Source organism: Enoplosus armatus, chromosome 3 (assembly GCF_043641665.1).
Source record: "Enoplosus armatus isolate fEnoArm2 chromosome 3, fEnoArm2.hap1, whole genome shotgun sequence".
Taxonomy (NCBI): Eukaryota; Metazoa; Chordata; class Actinopteri; order Centrarchiformes; family Enoplosidae; genus Enoplosus; species Enoplosus armatus.
In genome coordinates, this window is record NC_092182.1 from 21,710,429 (window position 1) to 21,730,456 (window position 20,028).

The 20,028-nt window shown below is 41.6% G+C and overlaps 1 protein-coding gene across 1 annotated transcript in view; it reads left to right on the forward strand.

Annotated features, from left to right (window-relative positions):
• Positions 1–20,028, forward strand: part of rap1gapb (RAP1 GTPase activating protein b) — a 52,676-nt gene that overhangs the window by 3,504 nt on the left and 29,144 nt on the right. Inside the window, exons 2-3 of the mRNA XM_070902584.1 lie at positions 4,606–4,641; positions 19,451–19,544. Coding sequence (XP_070758685.1) covers positions 4,606–4,641; positions 19,451–19,544 — 130 coding nt within the window. The remainder of the gene's footprint in view (positions 1–4,605; positions 4,642–19,450; positions 19,545–20,028) is intronic.

Sequence of the window (20,028 nt, forward strand, 5' to 3'; positions counted from 1 at the left end):
AAATGTTTACCATTTGAATTATCAGGACGCTGCCAAGCTGCATCCTTTCCCAGCAACCAGCCAAACACTGCCTTCTTTCCCTTAAGGGTTTGCCTGTCACTTCTACTAAAGCTGCATTCAGTTTAGTCCAATTATTCTGAAAAGTTTGATGGCAGCTCGGAAATTAAATTAGCTGGCGAAATTCTGGTTCACTGCCATCTCTGCAGATTCACATATTGCATAAACCAGCTGGTAGGAGAGCGGACTGCATGAAAAATATTAAACTGTAGATTTAAGGCAATCACAGTTTATCATAAAACATAACCTACTTTACTACCACTGTGCATGTTGGAACCCCACAACCTGAACTTAGCGATTCACAGCCCTTATTTATCAAGTCTAGCAGAGGAAGGGTGCTGATGTAGGATAATTATTCAAGTGCTCTTCACAGTCTTGTTCTGAATGGCAAGGCTGCTTAGTCCTTCCACTCAAATGAAGCTTGATGAACTTAGCTGCATCTCGTATGGATTTCTCACATTTAACGTAATTCATAGCGCTTTCTGTCTGAATGGCTCTATTGTCTCTTTTCTTGGTAGAGAAGGAAGCACGCTGCGGTTTTAGTATCTCAGCTGTCGGTAAAATCTGTGTGAGGCTCTATCAAAAGATTTGTGATTATACTATTTGACAAAGTAATCAATTGCGGTATTCATCTCACCAAGTTTTTTTTCAGCTCCTTTAAAATCAAATGATCGTACACACTGGGAGACAGTGAAGCTGCTTGTAACATGTAAGCTCTAAAGTGAGGTTGTAATCTTGTCCATATTTACACCCTGTTATGAGCAATTACTTTAAAAGTCTTGAAAACACTCAGTGGTAAAATGGCTTTATATTGCCATAATAGCCAAACCCATTTTGTTACCCTCTACCTATTTGTGTGTCCTTCCTTGAGTGAGTGTCATGTGCCGCCACAGTAGATGGAGGTGTGGTTGTTTATGTGACGGTCTGTTTCTCACTCCTGACTGTTAACACCAAAACAGTGTGTTGCCTGTGTCAGCAGGGGGATAATCACCAACTGTATCGCTGACTGGCAAAACTGATATTTCCATTCTCAACACTGGGAAACGAAACAGCAAACAGCAAAAGAGCAGAGCCCTCACCAGCAGCACGCATAATGTCACTGTTTGCATGCCAAATACATTTTCACAAAGGTGAGTTGTATCGAATGACAGAACCAAGTGCTGAGAGTGTGCAGCGCAAGAAGGTTCACAAAATAACATGTTTGATGTCAGACACACTGTTTCAGCACATACTGTTTCAATTTCTTACATCATCCCACCCAGTCTCATACAATTTTATCCAATATTTTTTTTTACCACAGACACGAGTATTGGAATAGGAGATAGGAGAGGAAAGACAGCGTTGAGGAGGGGGTAGCAAGACAAGACAGAGCTGGAGATGGTACCTGGTTAGTGAGCTGAAGAGCTTTCAGAAACATGAAACAGAGGGACGTCAGTGTGAAGACAGATAAGACAGCCCTGGTTTGACCACTCGGCTCTATCCTGTCGCTCAGTGGTGTGGGCATGCCGTTGAATATTGACCCACTGGTCCTGAGTGACTTAAAGGGGTATTCCGACAATTTAGTATTGCACTTCCATGATGTTGGGGGGAGTCAGATAAAAGAATGCTAAAAACAAAGCAGCAGATTCTGAATTTTGGTCCCTTTTATGGGTCAAACTCCAAAAACAATGGATCCTATATTTCCCAAAATGCAGCTTTCACCACACCCTCCTTGCCTCCTACATAACGACTTCTTTCAAACCCACCCACGCCTCCAGTTTGTATTGCAGGTTTCTTTTGTTAAAATAGTCTCAAGTCCGATCTGAGTCGACTTCATCAGTGTTATTTTTTTAGTCCTTGAAAAGCTCCCTCCAGAGATACAAATATTTCCATTGTGTGTGTGTGTGTGTGTGTGTGTGTGTGTGTGTGTGTGTGTGTGCCCCTTTAAATCCAAATCCATTTTTTTGAGTTAATAAATTGTAAGTACAGTGGAGCTGAAAGGAGTAGCTGATTAATTGATTAGTCCATCAACATAAAATTAACCGGCATTTTGATAATTGACTAATCCTTTCAGTCATTTGATGGTTCAAGCTGATCAAATGTGAAGATTTGCAACTGTTGGTGTCATATTAAACAATGAATTAAACGATAAAATAATAGACAGACTTACTTACAGAATTACTGCTATAGCCCCAGTTTATACAGTTCATTGCTACGATAGTTATTTAGCTTTTTTTTTTTTAAATTTAAAGAAATATCAAGTAGCGCTGTCGATCAAAAACAATCAGTGAAGAATCTGTGGTGGTGATGAGGCGGAGGTGTGTGTCTGGGTTTGAATTCCGTTTGTGAATATGTTGGTTTAGATAAATAAATAATATATTGTTTAAAGTTGCTCTTCAAGTAGAAACAAACATACAGTATCAGACTGTGCACTCTTCTTATACATCCCAAACCCTCCTTGGCATAAATAAGTTACATTAAAAGTGAATAAGATGTCGTTCTATGAATGTTTTATGAAGGTGACAGTAAATCACATGAGATGTGCAGTAAGTGTTTGCCTTTGAATGCATCCCTTACTCCACACTCTCCTTCAGTAAAATCTTAAATGGCTTGTGACATTGCTGGGAATCTCGTTTATCATTTTAAAAGGTTTTTCATGAGACCGAGTAAAGAGAGGGAATAATCAATACACTGTCTTTCCGTCAATGTCAACAGATATTGGTGGCAAAATGTAGATGAGTGGAAAGCAAGTATATTGGTTTTGTAGCACTTAACATGCCAAAGTCGCATACGTTGTCATTAAACATTGGATTTTACTTCTTGAGAAATCTTGCAAAGGATGAGGCTGGAGAAGTTTCTTTGAGGTAGACGCTTTACTCAGATGACCCAGCAGCAACCCCACACTGAGTCTCCCTGACACATTGCTATTGCACACTATACTTAAAACAAACTTCAGTTGCCTTTTCTGTCTTTGAAGGAGACTGTCAGAAGAACGGCTTCAATTACGTTTCTGTTGTTTTCATTTTGTTGTTTAGCGATGAATGGAGCGATTGCCTGTGAGTGTGTTGGCATTGAGTGACAATTGTAATTATTTGATTGGCTTAGCCCCGGGGGCAGGAAGGGATAAGCGGTGATTATCAGTAGATTGATTGTCCACAACCAGGCAGCGTCTACTTTGGTGCTGCTTCAAAGAATTATCCAGGTGGGAGGATTTGCCCTGCATCATTTGTATGCATGGTAAATGGAAAGGGAGCACCAGCCACACAAAACTCCTAACACTCTGTAAATGTAATGCACCAACCAAGGAAAACAGCCAAACCACTTTGTTCTTTCTGGCTGCCTTTTATCTCCTATTCCCTCTTTTTCTCTTCCTGGCAGTTAATGTTATATAAGCGCACACACACTTTCTCTTTCTCTCATTACTCAGATTAACTCATCTCTCAGCAACAGAGCACATTTTCTGTAATTAATTCCTTACATACGTCCCACTATGCTTAGTCAGCTTGACATATTTTGTTCTTGCCTTTAATTTACCTTTTTCACGTGTGATATTTGATTCTTCTTTTTATTAAACCTGCACTATTTGGCCACCACCCCATTCAGACATTTCTAGACTCCAACAGTCTATCTGCCTGCCTGCACGGCACATCTGCCAGCTGCCCCTTCCCATCTTTCAGACAACCCCTCACTGGGTGTACTTAGCAAGTGGCTGGCAGGCAAAGGAGTAGATAAAGGAAATGGAGGGAAGAAAAGGGAGTGGTGGAGGGAGGCGGTGTGGATCATATTTATCTGGCTTCATGGAGGCACATTGTGGTGTACATTGTTGAAAACGTTAAAGCTGCACTAACCAGTGTTTTTGTATTAACAATGGATCAAATCATCACGTGTTCTGTGAAAGGGATCGTCTGCACTGACACAGAGAAGCTGCAGTTCCTCTAAGCTCTATGGAGTGTTTCACCATCTTTCGGGTCATTGTCTTGATTTTACAGCCCACAGCCTCCCTGTTTTGATTCAGTCTCATCATTTCCAGCCACAGGACACAGCTCCTGCCTATACATAAACAGTAGACAAGCTAAGTTAGCAACTAGTTGGTGAACACAGTGGGCTGTTTAGCAGCTAAGAGCCAGATGTTTCCCTCAGGAGTTGGTAAAGAGCAAAACAGAGCTTTAAGGAGAGTGAATATTGACATTTATCAGACAACTGCTAAGAGATTCACCACATCAAGGTGATAAGATGTTAATTACGATCAAGTTCTCCTTGATATGTCAAAGCTAGGCTCATAAAGATGTCTTCTTATATTCATTGAAAAAAGAAAATCTCCATCAAAAGGCGTTATCTTTACAAATCATCCAATATCTACTGTTAGTCTGTCAGTGTCAATTAAGAATTGAAAAAAACCTGAATAATTCTCAGTCCACTCCAACAACAACAATATTCAGTTCGTTCCATCAGTTAGGTACTTCGCACATCTCACCTTGTGTCACCTTCTCCAGATGTTTTTATCAACTGTCAGTAATGCATTTAGGATGGGAACCAAGATTAATCTGCTGTCTCTTTGTTTCTCTCTAGAGTTGACAAGAGCTTCTCCAGGACCAGAACCTCATGGTGAGTCCTCTCCTTATTGAAAAAACAACATTATGCATCAGAGAAGTTTGTTTCATGCTTGACTGCTCCCAGCAGCCTCTCCCCAAATGTTGCATTTCCAACTACTGAAGTTTTTGAGATGGAGGCTACGAGACTGTTTTCCTATTCCACATGACCAGCCACAGTTTTGATTAGATATCTAACTTCAATCATGAAACATGACTGGCTCAATTTTATATTTTCTATCTATCAAGAGTTAGCAGTGCACTATATGTCCGCATTCATGTTGTCTTTCAAGTGTGTGCTGCAGCAATAAAAAAATAAATGTTCCATACTTTTACAGCCAGTCGACTTAGCATGAGAAGCACAAAGATATACTTTGATTTATCAATTTAATGCTTAGTCAGTTACTTGCAGGAAGAAGTAATGTGATGGAGGCAAGCTTCTTCACTTTAATATTCTCAAAATAGAATGGAGACAATATGGTGAGCTGAGTAAAGATATAGTTAAAAAAAGGTGGTCTATTTTTAGAGCAGTAAAACCATAAGCAGACCTTTGCTCTCCTTTATCTCAACTCTGGCTTTTTCCTGGCTTCTAATAAGATTTTCAATTGAGCATGAAATTATTTTCTCACTTAGAAAACCTATCTGCTCTAATCTGCTCTTATGGCTTTGGACATCTGCATATTTGATCTAAATGGAGAAAGCGGAGCTGGTTCCCTTCTTGGCAGGTAGTCTCACGGCATGGAGAATTGAATGTGTGGCTGTAAATACAGGAGCAAGAGCAGATGGAGGGAGACAGGGAGCACAAGTATGTGTGTAATACCAGCTGGCCATGTGGGGCACACGCCTTTGAGATCTCAACCGTCGAGGGCCACGGAAAGATTGATATTACCGCTTTAACACGAATATAGATTTGTAATATTTCATTTATATTCTGGTGCAGTAATGAACCCATGCACTGATGTGTTTGTGGCGCTGTGAGTTATGCAACTTTATATTCAAGTCCTGGTTTATATAGTTTTGTGATATTGTATTGATATTATTATATTATAGTACAAATATAAAAAGTTTCTTATGGCAGAAAATGTCAATGTCATTATGGACACTGGTTACCTTCTGTAATTATGATGGATAATTACAATTATGGTCTGTCCCTGAGTGGAAGTAGACATAGATTCTTTTGAGTAATTGCGTCTGTGTGGCAGTATTTTTGTCCTTTTTGTTTACAAGGCCATCTCACCAGCAGCTAACAAAAAAAAGTTTCTTCATCATTGTACATCAAATAGACTTTAGACTTTAGACAAAACTGAGTCATAATGAGGCTCATCAGAGAATACCCCCTTTGCACACCCGCTGAATTTCATTACGAGGATTCGGGTTTCTCTGGTCTATAGCGCATGCCAATGGCACCTCAGGGCTGGCCTGTGCAGTTGCTAGCTATCCACAGCACATCTCTCTGATTATAATCACTGAGTCATTATGCCAATTGTGTATTCCGTGTCAGGCTGCACTCAGATGTAAAAGCCCAAGTATCAACAGCATACTTAGTATTTAATAATTCCTTTATTTTTTCCTCCAAATCCAGCAGGTTTTGTTTAAATGTCATACAGGGTTGGATCACTTTAGAAAAGGTTATGACTTAATTAGGACGTTTTGTCTATAGGGACGTTTGTGCGTTGCTCTCTCCATCCCTGTTACCTAGCCCGTCACACAGCTATTGTGTTAAGAATAGTCGGTGAGATTTACGGCAGCGGCTTCAAACCACAGTGTATGTCATTGGCTTTCCTGGACCCTGTGCCATGTGCCACTGCCTCAAATCCCTCACAGCATTATCCTCAACCAGCCAAGTGTAGGTGAGAGTGAGAGTGAGTGTGTGTGTGTGTGTGTGTGGGGGGGGGGGGGTTGGTGGGAGGCAAACATACAGTGCCCACTCTTTTCTGTCACTCTTGCAAAGCACAACCGTCTCCATCATCTCACCCTGGCACACAAACCCTTTGCGTTCGTGACTCGAGTAGCCCAGAATCATTTGGATGAGGAGGTGCTCTTCATGAAAGGTGGGAACACACTTTTTTGACTGCGCTAAACTGCTCACAGCACAGTGTTCCCAATTAAGCACTCATTAACTTCATTGCTCTCGATAATGGCTGTGCTTATCTTCCTCAGTCTAAAGATCCTGCTGTGCTGCAATAAAGAGGCCAGAATAAATGCCGTGGCATTTCTGCAAGAATTGTCATTCTGGATGTGTAGATTTTTGTCCCTAACAACTTGCTCTAATGGGAGGAAACATTAGAATGGCATATTACAATTACAATTACTGTCTAGTGATGCAGCAAATAAAGGGGAACAACATGATCAGTTTTTTATTGTAATCTATGAATAATATAATTTCTTAATGAACTTGTTTGGTTAGGGACACTCCCCTTTTAGATCATGTGATATATTATGTCTGTGCACAGCTGGAGGTTTGCATGTCGCCTTGCAGCCATCTACTCTGAGCAGCTCCAGGGCCATGAGTCTGAGCAACCCTTTGACTGACATGAGGAGCCGGGTGGTAATCAAGTGGTCCTCGGTGTTGAACGATGAGAAAGAGTGCGGCGAAGAGGCCTCTAATTGGGCATCTGTGCCTCTTCAGATTGCCGTTAATGGCCGCTCTCCCTCCTAATGTAGGAGTCAGTGTCGTGAGGAGAAAGTAAACAGGAAAAGAGAGTAGCCAACTGTAGCTCAGTGGGCAGATCGAAGCTTGTATGCTGAGTCGGGGCACGGCTTGACTGTCATTGGGACAAACAAACTGTTTACATTTGCCATATTAGACATTCTTGATGGAGGCTTCCACTAAATGGCATACGCAGAACATGGACAAAATATTAGGGGAGCCTTCATAATGATGCGTTGCACCCCATTTTGCCTCCACAAACAGCCTGGATGGTTTGCTGCATCTCATCTCACAGATGCTCAATTGGACTGAGATGTGATGTCTGAGCAGGCAACTGCATCAAACAGAATCCATTGTAAAGTTCATTGAACCGTTCCTGGACAGTCTTAGCCTGGCAGTCCTCTTCCCCTCCATCTATACTGATTGAAGTGGATTCTGCTGATGATATCAATTAAGAATCATAGCCCTCGCCGGCAGTTAGCATGACTGGATTTCATTCAGTTGTTTTTCCCACATCACAAAGTGTCAGTCCAATCCATCGTTTCTATTTTCCCCGTTTCACATTTTCATGTTGCTATCATGCCCATCGGTGCTGATGACGTTTTCATTTTAGAGAATTTTGACATCTGGAGACCCAGCTATGGCTCCCACTGGGACCACAGAACACAAGCCTCAGGCAGGTTTAAACAAGTCCAATTTAAGTTGGCTATCTAATCCACATGATAAGACAAAACATTGAAAGACATTGCCTAAAATTTCCACTGATTTCCAGAGCTACTTCCGTCAGGAATGGCCAACCATACTTATTACAGTATATTGTAATTACAGTCTGTGTGCACACAGTTTTATTTACAGTGGTTTGTGGCTCACATATATGTAATCTATGGTACACCCACACAATAGATTTAGATAGATTTACATAATAGTTATTGCAGTTGCAAAGATGTGTGTTGTCTAAAAGATCTACCATAAACCTGAATAAAATATTTTCATGGTGGTAAAAAAAATCCTCTTTTGTACTCAGTCTTTTTGTACCTCTCACAATACGCAGTTGTTTTATGAAACCTCTTATCTTATTATTCATATCTTGCATCATAAAATGAATGTGACTAATGTTAATTATCTCTAGAGGCTTACAATGATAACGGAACAAAATCCTTTTGGAACCTTTTTTGAATCATTTAGAGGTGGGACGGCAGCTCTCATTAAACCCAGGCTGTGTCTCTGGGAATGTTTCACACAGAGTCTGAGCTTTATGGTAGGTAAAAAGCACTGGGGCTTTGGCTTTTTTAGCCGATGGACTGACTGTCTGCTATTTCGGCTGAATCAAAACCAGGCAGGAAAGAGACCCCTGCTGCGACCCAGAAGGGTGTGTCCAGTCCTCAGAGAGTTCACAGGGGAAAACATCATGACCCAATGCTGTTGCAATGTGGTCTGCTTGTGCAGGTTGTGCAGAGGGCACAGTCAGAGAGAAGCGCGGTGATGATGGAAGTTATTTCAGCAGATGGGGTTCGCCTGTTACTCAGTGCACCTGCTCAGTTACATACATGCTAGACTGCAGCTGCAACGACAGATGAGAAATGAGCCATGTGTGTTAGGATGCTTTTGAAGCTCTGTCTTCCCTCTTGCCACGCTTAACATTGTATCTTTGAAGAATATAATGTTTTGAGACGCTGTGACACAGAGGTGTTGTTGCATATTGATTGGTTTTTGCAGATTCTCTGTTTACATATAGATACACACACACACACACACACACACACACAAGCACCTACTGTATATTCCTCCCAGTTGCGCTTCATTAGCCTCTCCACTTAATATAGACGTATTCAGCTAATTAATTGAAAAGCTTTGACTTATTGAGGGTCTAATGTTGCTTGCACTTGTAGCCATTTAACATTATCAGGAGGTCGACTCCATGTAATCAAGCTCTATTACATCTCAGTTCAGGAGACTCTTCAATTACTGCACTGCACATACCTCATTGAGTAGGATGACAGAGAGCAAAGGAGAATAATGATGCAGGAAATGATGCGTTTCCAGTGTCGCCTATACGGTAAAACGGTTTCGCTCAGGCACGTATGGTTTGCTTTATGAACATTGTTCATGAATAACTATCAAATCATTTTTCGCGTGTGTACGATGACGTATATATGCAATCTCTGAGACACAAGTTGTCACTGGAGGTGAAAGGTGGCACAGTCTTTTGTTTGGAAAATAGTGAAGACGACGATGTCGTGTTTTGTGATGAGATTTCCAAATGACAGTTGCAGCATGGCACAAAACACTTGTTGTTGGAAAATGGTTTCAGTTTTTGTTGATTTCCCACAAAGCCATGAACTCACCTCAGTGTATCAAGGCTGTGAGCAAAACAACTTTTGATTATGTCGGGTGTGTGCTGGTTTTGTGCTTCAACATTACCATCACGTGTCACATTCCAACATTTCTTACTCAACTATACTTCTTCATTAGCATATCAGTGTCTTCTTATTCTCTGCTTCAGTCTCTGCTTGAGGTCACCTATGTTGTTGTTGTTGTTGTTGTTGTTGTTCTTCTTCTTCTTCTTCTTCTTTTTGTACCACCATGCCCACCTGGAGCAGCTGCTGACAGCCCTGCTTGGCCACATTAAGACTCTAATCACCCTATTAACCACTGGGGCACTCAGAAACACAGAGCAGAGCAAGCAGACTTGGGTTAGTTTTAATCCACTCAACATTCAATCTGTTCAGGGAGAGAAAATACTGTCAGAATTTTAATTTAGAAAATGACATGGTTGGGAATGTCTTCATTTACCAGTTGAGAAATAACTTGTAATAACTTGATGGTATATTAAAGAAATAAAATGCTGCTGATATTAGTTTTTGTGTGTTGTTAGATTGAATATAAAGTGTACTTTGATGTTCAAATTATGTCAAAACGATACCAGCATATTATTTTTGCGCTTCAACAAGTGATTTTTACCAACCAGCAATTTAGAGCTCTCAATTCCTGTCGGTGTGACAGAGATCATTGTGACAAATATTGATCCGTTTTTAATAAATTTAGTTTATTACAAAGATTTTAAATTGAAAAGCGTGATTCTTGATTTAGTGGATCCACATAATATCAAATGTAAAGTGCACAAGACAACGCTTGAGTGCAGTCTGACAGGAAATTGGGTAATTGTTGTGTTTGTGAACTGTGGAGGAGCTACAGCCAGTCTTCCATATGCTACCTGCCCGCTGATGGTCTTGTGGTTTCACACTCCGTTTGGGTCCAGGTTTATCACTGCCAAAATCAATAGAGAGGGCCACCCAAACGCAAGGTAATTATGAGAGCCAGCGGGTTCTGGGAGTGCTGACAACACTGTTGTTTTGAAGAACTGCTTCCTTTCCCACCTTTCAAGCCGTGAGGGGAACGAGGGCCATGGCCAAGTGCTGCGCCCCAAGGCTACACATGTTAATTACATTTTCAATAGAAAGTAATCTTGTTCCTCTTTTGCTGCCTTACTTTAAAAGTGCCCAGTTTTCTTGTACTCAAACTAAAGTTGTGTTTGCAGTCAGTGTCACTCACCAGAACACATTGTATGTATCCTTGAAGTCTAACAAACCTGTTGAGTGGATTTCCCTCCTCATAAAACAAGAAAATCCCTACCTTTGCTGGCACATTGCCCTGTTTGTTGGAGCTCCTGAATCTTAAAGGTTTCATCCATCCACAGAGCTGCTAGACCTGGAGCCTTTACATTTTCAAAGGACTATTGACAACAGTTTTGACCTTTTTGAATTTTGAATTGAGGAGCTCCTCACTGAGAGGATCAGCAACTGCCTAGGCACAAAGGTCTCAGCCATACCCTAGGTGTCACTAGAGTTCAAATAACATTACTCGCGCTTGTTTAAAAGAGTGGAACTGAAGAAGTAAAAACTGCTGACCTTTAGATAGAGATGGAGAAAAGAAAGCTCTGGATAAGGCTGGTGAGGCTGCTGGTGAGACAGTTTTAAAGTAGCTTGTTTTGTTAAGCATGTTTTGTTGTCTCCATGTATTTGATGGGTGTAACAAGGACAAAATCCTTGTGAGTGTTAGTGATTGTTTTTCTAAGAATAATCCACAGTTTGGTGGTGTTCAGCCAGAGACAGAGAGGGGGATGAAACTAATGAAATGAGAAATAAAAAAAAAAAAGGAGTGAGAGGAGTCTCTGCATGACCCATATACAATTGCTCTTACAATTGCACACCGTCTGCTTAACTTGACAATTCTGAATTCCAGTGTACTCCCTTGGAATAAAATACTGATCATTTGTTTAGTGAACCTCCTCCTGACCTGGTTTGACTCCCATTTGTTCGGCTCCATGTAAGCAAAGATCCTCTTTCATCTTCAGCTCCACCCCACCGGCAGCTCAGAGGCTCCAAACAGGCAGAAAGGTGTTGATTGTGTTTAACCTGCATGCTTCATGCTCCTTCTCTGCCTGTTGGAGCTCAACTTTGTTCAGGTTATTCCTGCCCTCCCTGGGGTAACACTATCTTCCCCTGGTGAGCGGTAGAGCAGGTTACCTGGGACCTCTACTGGAAAACCACAATGTAGGTTATCCATTGTATCCCAGAACCTTGTGAGTAGTAAATGGAAAGAAAACAGGCTTTGTGTGTTCCTTTCATTGTGGTGTGCCGGCTGATGTGTGTGTGCTTAAGCTAGCTCTGGGCTACCTGTAACATTATACACACGTGAGGGTGTGTACGAGCCAACGCGCCGCCAAAAGGCTTGGCTCACGTCCCCTTATGGGTTTGTTTCAGGGCCTGCAGGCTGTCTTATCGATCGGCACTACGACCATTACATTTTCTGCAGCTTGGTTCTCTTAGTAGAACTATAACTGCAGCCCTAACAAGCAGCTAAATCAGTTTTCAGAGGTGATGCTTCAGAGCAAAGACGCAGGAGGAGGAAGGATGCGCATAAGATTTTGGAGAGTGAGCTTCTCTGATACTGTTTCCCGAAAGGTGGAGCATGTTTGGTAAGGTGATGGATGGGTCATTTATTATATATGGATCTTTTTTTAGCTTTTGTTTTCACATGCATTGAGAATATGTGTGGGATAGTCCAGCATAAAAGTGTGAGAGTGTTAACAAAGTTGAGTCACAGCAAAGAAATGTATGTGACTCATTCTGAATCATCGTTTTAATCTGAAAACACAGACTCCAACTGTTGTGGACATACTGTAGGAGTATGGCTATCTGTGAGCTGCTCCCATGTGCACGAAAGTGAAACACTTATTTGTAGATACCGTTCTATGTTTGGTGGACATGAACAGGCGACATTCAGTGCCTTTTATGTAAGACTATACTTTGTTGTGACGTGTAATGTGTAGTGATGTCTTGTACTGTCTTATGCATGAGGATTAGGAAAATGTGATTACTCAGTGATACGTTGGACAACACTGACCTGTGCTAATTCCTCTGTGGGCTGAGCAAGTGATTTTCTCCATTATGTGTGAGCATGCTGCAAAATCTGCAGCATTTGAGAGCTTTTCAGCTAACTGCCTGCCACTAATGTGTCAAATGGACAATGGGGTGGTTAGGCTAATTTCTGCAGAAGGGGTTTTGTGATGTTGAAACAAGTTGTCAGAGCGAGGCAGATAATAGGACAGTGAGATTTGATGTCGCCTTTCAAATGAGGTAATGTGCCTTTTTTTTTTTTTTTTTTTGGAAAACTTTGCTTTCAAGCCAACATCCGGCCACAGCATTTTGTCCTATTGAATGAGCAGAATCTGTCATTATCAAGCAGACTCAGTGAGGAAAATGCGAAGCAAAGCAACACCCACTGCTAGGATGGGCAGCTCTCTGTCATAGACAGATCAAGAGAAAAGAGGTGGAGATGGAAAGCGAACAAAGGGGTGACATCGGCAGGAGATAGAGAGAAGGCAGCTTTTGTGCTCGCCTCAGAGTAAAAACAGTCAGTTAAATGCACGCATGTGTGTGAGGAAGGGGAAGAGAGGAAAACAGGGAGGGCTGGACGGAAAGGGAGGATGGAGGGAGGGCTGCTCTCAGCATCATCTGACAGGAGAGAGGCTGATCTCCAACAGCAGGTGTTGGAGGATAGAGAGACTGAGTCAGACACACGGAGGGAGCGATACATAGAGGAGCCCCAAGTTGTTGAGGAGAAGAGACTGAGCTGCAAGTGAGGCAGCACTACAGACAGGTAAGCATGGGTAGAGATGACGGAGTGCACTGCGCTTGAAGGGAGAAACTGCTGAAAGATAGATACATTCTGAAAGAGGGCGCCTCAGTCAATACAAGATAGACAGATAAGAGAGAGAAATGGACACATAGGACACAAGCAGCTGAAGAAGAGTCTGCCTGTTGTTTCGCTTTGTGTGCAGCTCCAGCTGATCTGAACTTTCTCTCTGTCCTCCTCTCCCTTTCTCCCTCTCTCGTTCACCCAGGAAGCGTCTGACTGGCATCTCGAGTAAATGACTCTGCTTTCATTGTGCATTAGCGGCTGTACTTGATTAGATTAGTTGCTCTCTACTAAGTGGACCTGCAAAGCTCAGGGGTTCATGTGTACTTGTCTCTCTCGGACTCTGTGTGTGTTATCTTTCAGCGTGTGTGTGGTGCTGGTAGAAGGAGAGATGCAGCCCAGCAAGACGTTACTCTGAGAGCAAAAATATGATTCAAATATCATTTTTGTTCAGTGTTTATGAATCTTAGAAACTGAAGCCCAGAGCAAGAATTTAATCTATAATACCATTGAAAGGAAAAAGAAAAACCTGGAGCTGCTCCAGTGAAGATGAAGTGGAAAATAACATTCTCGTCTCATGGATTGCTCTGAGCTTCATTTGACTGTTACGTCAGCAATTATCAAGAGGAAAATGTGACAGAATGTCTGCAAAGTTTGTAATTTTGCCAAAGCCAGTCTCCACTTCACTCTGGTTACATCAAGAGAGGAACTGACGGATGATAACGATGATGATCCTATATAGTATTACCAAAACACAGTTACGGCTTTACACCCAGTAAATTGGCTGTAGGAAAAGGCAGAAAAGTAGTTTGTGAGTCCCTGTTGCAAAGGGCCAATCATTTCTTCTTTTCAGCTCTTGAACTGCTGTTCAAAAGACTGCCAAAAGGCTGCAATCATGTTGACAGATTAAGACAGATCTCTCTAAAGTCTTCTGATTAACCTTGACGTAAAAGCATTGTTGCTGACTAACTGGCGGATTGTAGTCACCGGCTGATTTAGGAGCTGATAATCATGCTGCACCAGAGTTTATGTTTTCTCATGTTATTTTTGTTGTTTTGTAAAGAGAGAGGGAGTTGTATTGGAAGTGTCTAAAATCTTGCTAAAAGGAAAAAACATTCTGTGTTGTCAGACATATAATTACAGAATCAATCGCTGACTTACTGTCGTTAGTTGGGTTTAACAGGATTGGGTAGCTGGATCATTATGCGCTCTGCCACCCACCAGATATGTTTAAAGTTGGTTTTGCTTCTTGTTGCATACAGAAATCATTATGTTACCCATTTGGGATGTTGTTACAAAGCAATGGATAGCACTTATGATCTCTTTATTAATGCAAGTTGCCTCAAGGTCTCCTCTTACTGAGGAGTAATTGTCTGCCAAAGCCCATGCTAAAGCTTTAATGGAAAAAAGAAGTTGCTCTACCATTAATAGACAAGGTTGCTCCACCATAGCACCACTCAATCCGATGATATCTGACTCTTCCTGTTCTGCCTGTGGCTATTTTTTGTTTGCCAAAGAAACCAAAGCATCTGTTGAGCTGGCACACATGCAGTAGTCATGTTCAGCCAGTATTTAGCCTGGGGTCAATAGAATTTACTAGAACCGCAGTAGATCTTTGCTGATGAGCCTCCAAGATGAACCTTTAACCTCATAATTCTTTGTCTTTTATTGAGTGCTTTTTTTCTTTTTTCACCATTTCAGTTATTTGCTTTTATAACACATCTTTTTGTTCCTCTATGATGGTTTTCTTTTTCTGCTGCAGCGATGAGTCTCATACTGGCTCATGCTGGTAGGCCTGACTTTCAGCTGACTGCAGTCACTCTGCTTGTGGGGCAAACCACAACTGTTAAACTGATAATGAAAATGATCTGTACACTAACTTGTGTGGTGCAAAGTCAATGCACTTATTGTCAAATAAGATATTTAGGTATACATTATAATCAGCTTATCTTTAAAGATATAACCACTTATCAAACATTACAATCAACACATTACAATTACAATGTATTGGATGGTAGAAACACACTTAATATAAGGCATGCGAAGGATGATCAGTAATGACAAAGCATAAATAATCCCAAAACACACGGCAGAACACATCTCTAGCAGTTTTATTTTTATATAAGTGGCATTATTTTTTACTAGTTTTTTAAGCCTTGTGAGCAAATCACACAAGTGGCTTATGGGTTATGAAGGTTATAGTCTTCAGTCCAAAGGTTACAACACCCACCTCTTGCAGAAATGCATATATTATTGGACAGCTGATTGTGCAGTTGATACATTGACCCTTGACATGTAAAATAAAGACCTAGACCCTCTGCGGTCAGTGACGGCAACAACACAGTACAGATGCATGCCTACTCAAATGTATGTTTTAAATTCAGTTTGCAGCGTATTCAGCTCATTTGTATTTGCAGGTGCTGCCCAGCCTGAGCCATCATTGGACTACAGAAAGCTGGACTTCTTATCAGAGCTCATGACCCAGCAGTCTGTGGAGGCAGCTGCAGGCAACACATGGGATCAGTCAGTGGATTTAGTTTCCGATTACTTTGTGTCTATTTTAGAAAATTACTTCTGCAAGAAATTAACATAGAAACGTGATTTTATCATGAAGAGCATCGTAATCCAGCAAGAGGGAGTTTCGCTCACTGGTATACCGATGGTTAAACCATTCGTCCCTGGTAGATTGTTTGCTCTGGTGCTTCATGGGAGTACTTTAGAAACTGCTATTTTGAGTCGCTATTGGTGATTAGCAGCCTGATGAGAACCTGTAATGTGGAAAAAAAAGGTACATTCAACTGAGGTTTACATGAGAACATTTTGCCCAAAAATAATGTAGTGATTTTACAATCCGTGATTGCAGGAGGCATTTTGAAATGAAACAGAAGATGATTTTTTTTTCTTTTTGAAGTCAGTCTCCTTACCTTGGATGTTTTTGGTCGGCTAGTATCTTTCATCAGTGAAATGTATGGCATATGTTTTATTGAAAGGATGAAATGATATGCTTGGACGCTTGGAGCTCATTATTTAAAAAATATACTGCTGTCTCCTGAAAACTGCCTTTAAATGTTTCTTTAAGATGTCTATGCCTATAAGATGCCTATAACTTTCTCTAATTTTATGCCAACATTCATTCTGTATTGTAGATTTTGGGTTTGTTTTTCAAATGGAACATCTTTCAGTGATTCAGGGGAGAGGTAATGTTGCTAGGTGACACACATGTATACAACTGCAGCTGTAAGAAGAAATCAACCATGCTCTGTCTGCCACAGAGCAGGAGATGCTCGTATACCTGTACAATAAACCACACGTTTGTGGTAGTGACCGCACACTCAGCCCATAAAAGCAGATGATCATGGATCTTTTATTAACATTGGCGTGAGCGTGTGTGTGTGTGTGTGTGTGTTTCGCTCGGCAAAGTGACACACAGTCATACCTCTTTCCTTTTCCCTGTTTCTGTTTTGGCTCTCTGCTTCCACGAGACAGCAAGTAGTTTATCAGATGTGACTGAAGAATGAACCTTTCACCTGGGATCCTGTGTGGGCAGCTTGGCAGTAGGCAGCCTCTCTCATTGTTTGAGCTGGCTGGATAAGTGTTGCTCGGGATGTGCCTCCAGCGTGCCAATCACCCCGCCAACGTGACACAGTGACCCTGCCACCTGGCTGCTGCTGTGCACAGGACTGACCTGTGCCAGTCACCAGGTCCAGAGCTCATTAAGGCACAGCTGCATTTAATTCAACTGTTGGTTATTTATATAACTCTATGAAAGAAAATGTGTGCTTAATTGCTGCAAGATGCACACAATAGGGCTTTCTGATGGCAGACATTTTAGCTTGTCCAGTGCATATTAGTTGAATTATTAATGTAAGTGATAACATTAACATTAATAATGGCTGATGTCCACAGTGCAATGGGAACTGGTGTTTCCAAAATAACAGAAAAAACAGGAAATGCAGAAAAGTGTCACCCTGTTCAACTTTAAAGACTATTTTTTATTGCTGATGGAGTGGCATATGTTAACTAGTACAGCAGGATTTGTGGCAGGATTCTTTCGTCCATATTCATGAAGTCGCAGTTTGACCACTTCTAATCGCACATAAAGAATAAACCTTCGTAACATTACTTTTAGTCCGGACTGTACAGTACAGTTCATATTTTTCTTCACGCTCTCTGATTTATCTACTGCACCAGTGCATCTCAATGCCTTTGCCGCAGATGATGAGTTGCTGGATATTCCTCTTTGATTTGAGACTTAATAAATCCATATCATACAGTATGATCATGTCATATGTCAGGATGGTGGCATTTGATAACGCTGTGCTTGTCAGAATATGCCAGCCTAGAATCTCTCCCTGAGTCAAACTTAGCATTTACCCCTTCACCAGATATATTTCTGTTATCTGCCTTGTAAATTAATGCAGTGATGATATAAACAGACACAAACACACACACATATACCACAAAAGAATTATTCATCTTCTGCGATAAGAGCCACCATCAAGCATGCCATCGGCAGTGAAAGTGGCAGGCTGTCAGACAGCCTTCATCTTTCTGTCTATGGAGTCTTCCTAAATCAAGATTGATTTGCACCTTTGTGCTTTGCCGTTCATTACGGATGTGGGTAGTCACACATGGGAGGTTTGGGTTAACTGTGTGCATGCTGAAGCAGCAGGCAGGTGACTTACACCTACTGTACAAAGGATAAAACCTGTAAAACATGAATTTGATGGAATAGTCTTTTATGTGTGCATGTGGGACAGTTAAACAAGGTGTCGCTCGAGCATACAGTGGGCAGTGACAAGCCCAGTAAGCTCCCTTTGTAGGCAGATTTGAATGCATCATCCTCGGCTCGAAGCTGCATTTGACATCATATTTTCATTGTGTTCTGGCTGCATCGTATGAAACACATAACAAAGTTCACTCTCTAGAGGAATGTCAGAGGAGCTGAGGATGCTGCGGGAAAAGATCTGACAGCCTCCTTCAGTCATTTTCCGGGATTCAGCAGAGATCAGAGGCAACAAAGAACAGTGTTCCTGCTATGTTACAAGTAGATTTCCTGACCTCATCTCCAGGTCAGCACTCTGTTGTCATAAAACTGAAGCTCTGTTTACTTACACTTATAGATTCTCCCCTGTTGTAATAGACAAGGCGTTTTCAGATAGGGAGAGCTGCAATATCTAGTAATGGACTGTCTGCAGAAGAAAGAAAGCCCACTCTATAAATGATCGTATTTCAATCTCTCCACCTTTGAACCACTGTGGTCTGTGCCAAGATGGCAGAATGGAGGAAATATGTGAGTGTGAGTCTCACTCCATTCTCACTAAGAAATCAGATTGTTCTATTGTTCTGTGTTTCGTTTGCTCCTAATCTGTGTGTAGAAATGCCCTCTGCTGCAGGTTTGTGAACAGGTTGCATGCACAGACGGGCTGCCAGTTCTAGCAACTGACTGTTGTGTGAGACAAAGTGTGAAGTAATATGCTGTGACCAGAATCCTGGTTAGAGTGGTAACTCACTTCAATCACACGGTGAGGAGAAGGGGCCGGGACGAACAGAGAAAGAGAGGCGAGGGCAGCGGGTTAAGAGATGAAAGCTGAGGGTCCTTTCTTCTTCTGCTTTGTATCAATTTCCACTTTGTTCTCCCTCGTTTCTACACTTCCCTCTTCCTCTGTGCAGTTCTCCTGATCTCTACTGTTTCACAATCTCGCCTCTAATCGCGCTCATCTCCTCGCCTTCAACCTAGCTGGAGTGAGGGTATATGGGTCCTGAATAAAGACTGTGGCGTAATACAAGCCCCCTTCTCATTGTAGTAAGAGTAGAGTGATACTCTTTGATAGGATGAGTCAGTTGTGTTACAGACATTTTCCTGTGGTCTTATTGCTTTAATGAGAAACTCAGCTCAAGGCTAGCCATAACCTCTCTCTCCTTTTCTCTGCCACCCCCCCCCCCCCCACCCCCCGTCCTCTCTGACTCACAGGAAACAAGATGGAAGGATTCCTCGTATCTCTGATGAAGTAGAAGCCTCGCTAGCACACTCCCACCCTCCATTTCCTCTTCCCTCACTTTCAAAGGTAACACAAGACTTCGACCTGCTGCCATTCTCTTCTCTGTTCAGGTCTGTATTCGGTACACTTGTTGGAATCAGATACTGAGACAGAGCAAAGAGTCTGATCTGATGAACGTGAAACTGCGAATTTGAACGTGCCTAAAATCGAACAATGATTTTCTGAAATTTTCACACAATTGAGCTGTTTTTACTGTGATGACAAGCTGTGAAAAAAGTATTTCAAGGATCTTTGGATTTAAGGAAGTCTATATTTTATCTTATTAACAAATATTTCCTGTGTAGCCAATGTATCTGTACCTGATATATCTTATTCTCTGTGACATAGACCAAAAACTATTAAAACTACATCAGTCAAAGCACCTTGGTAGCCGGATGGTTACAGCACATGCCACATGGTCGCAACAGTCGCTGGTTTCAATTTCAGCCAGCGACCTTTGTTGCATGTCATACCCGTTTCCTGACTACCTCTTCACCTGTCATGACCAAAT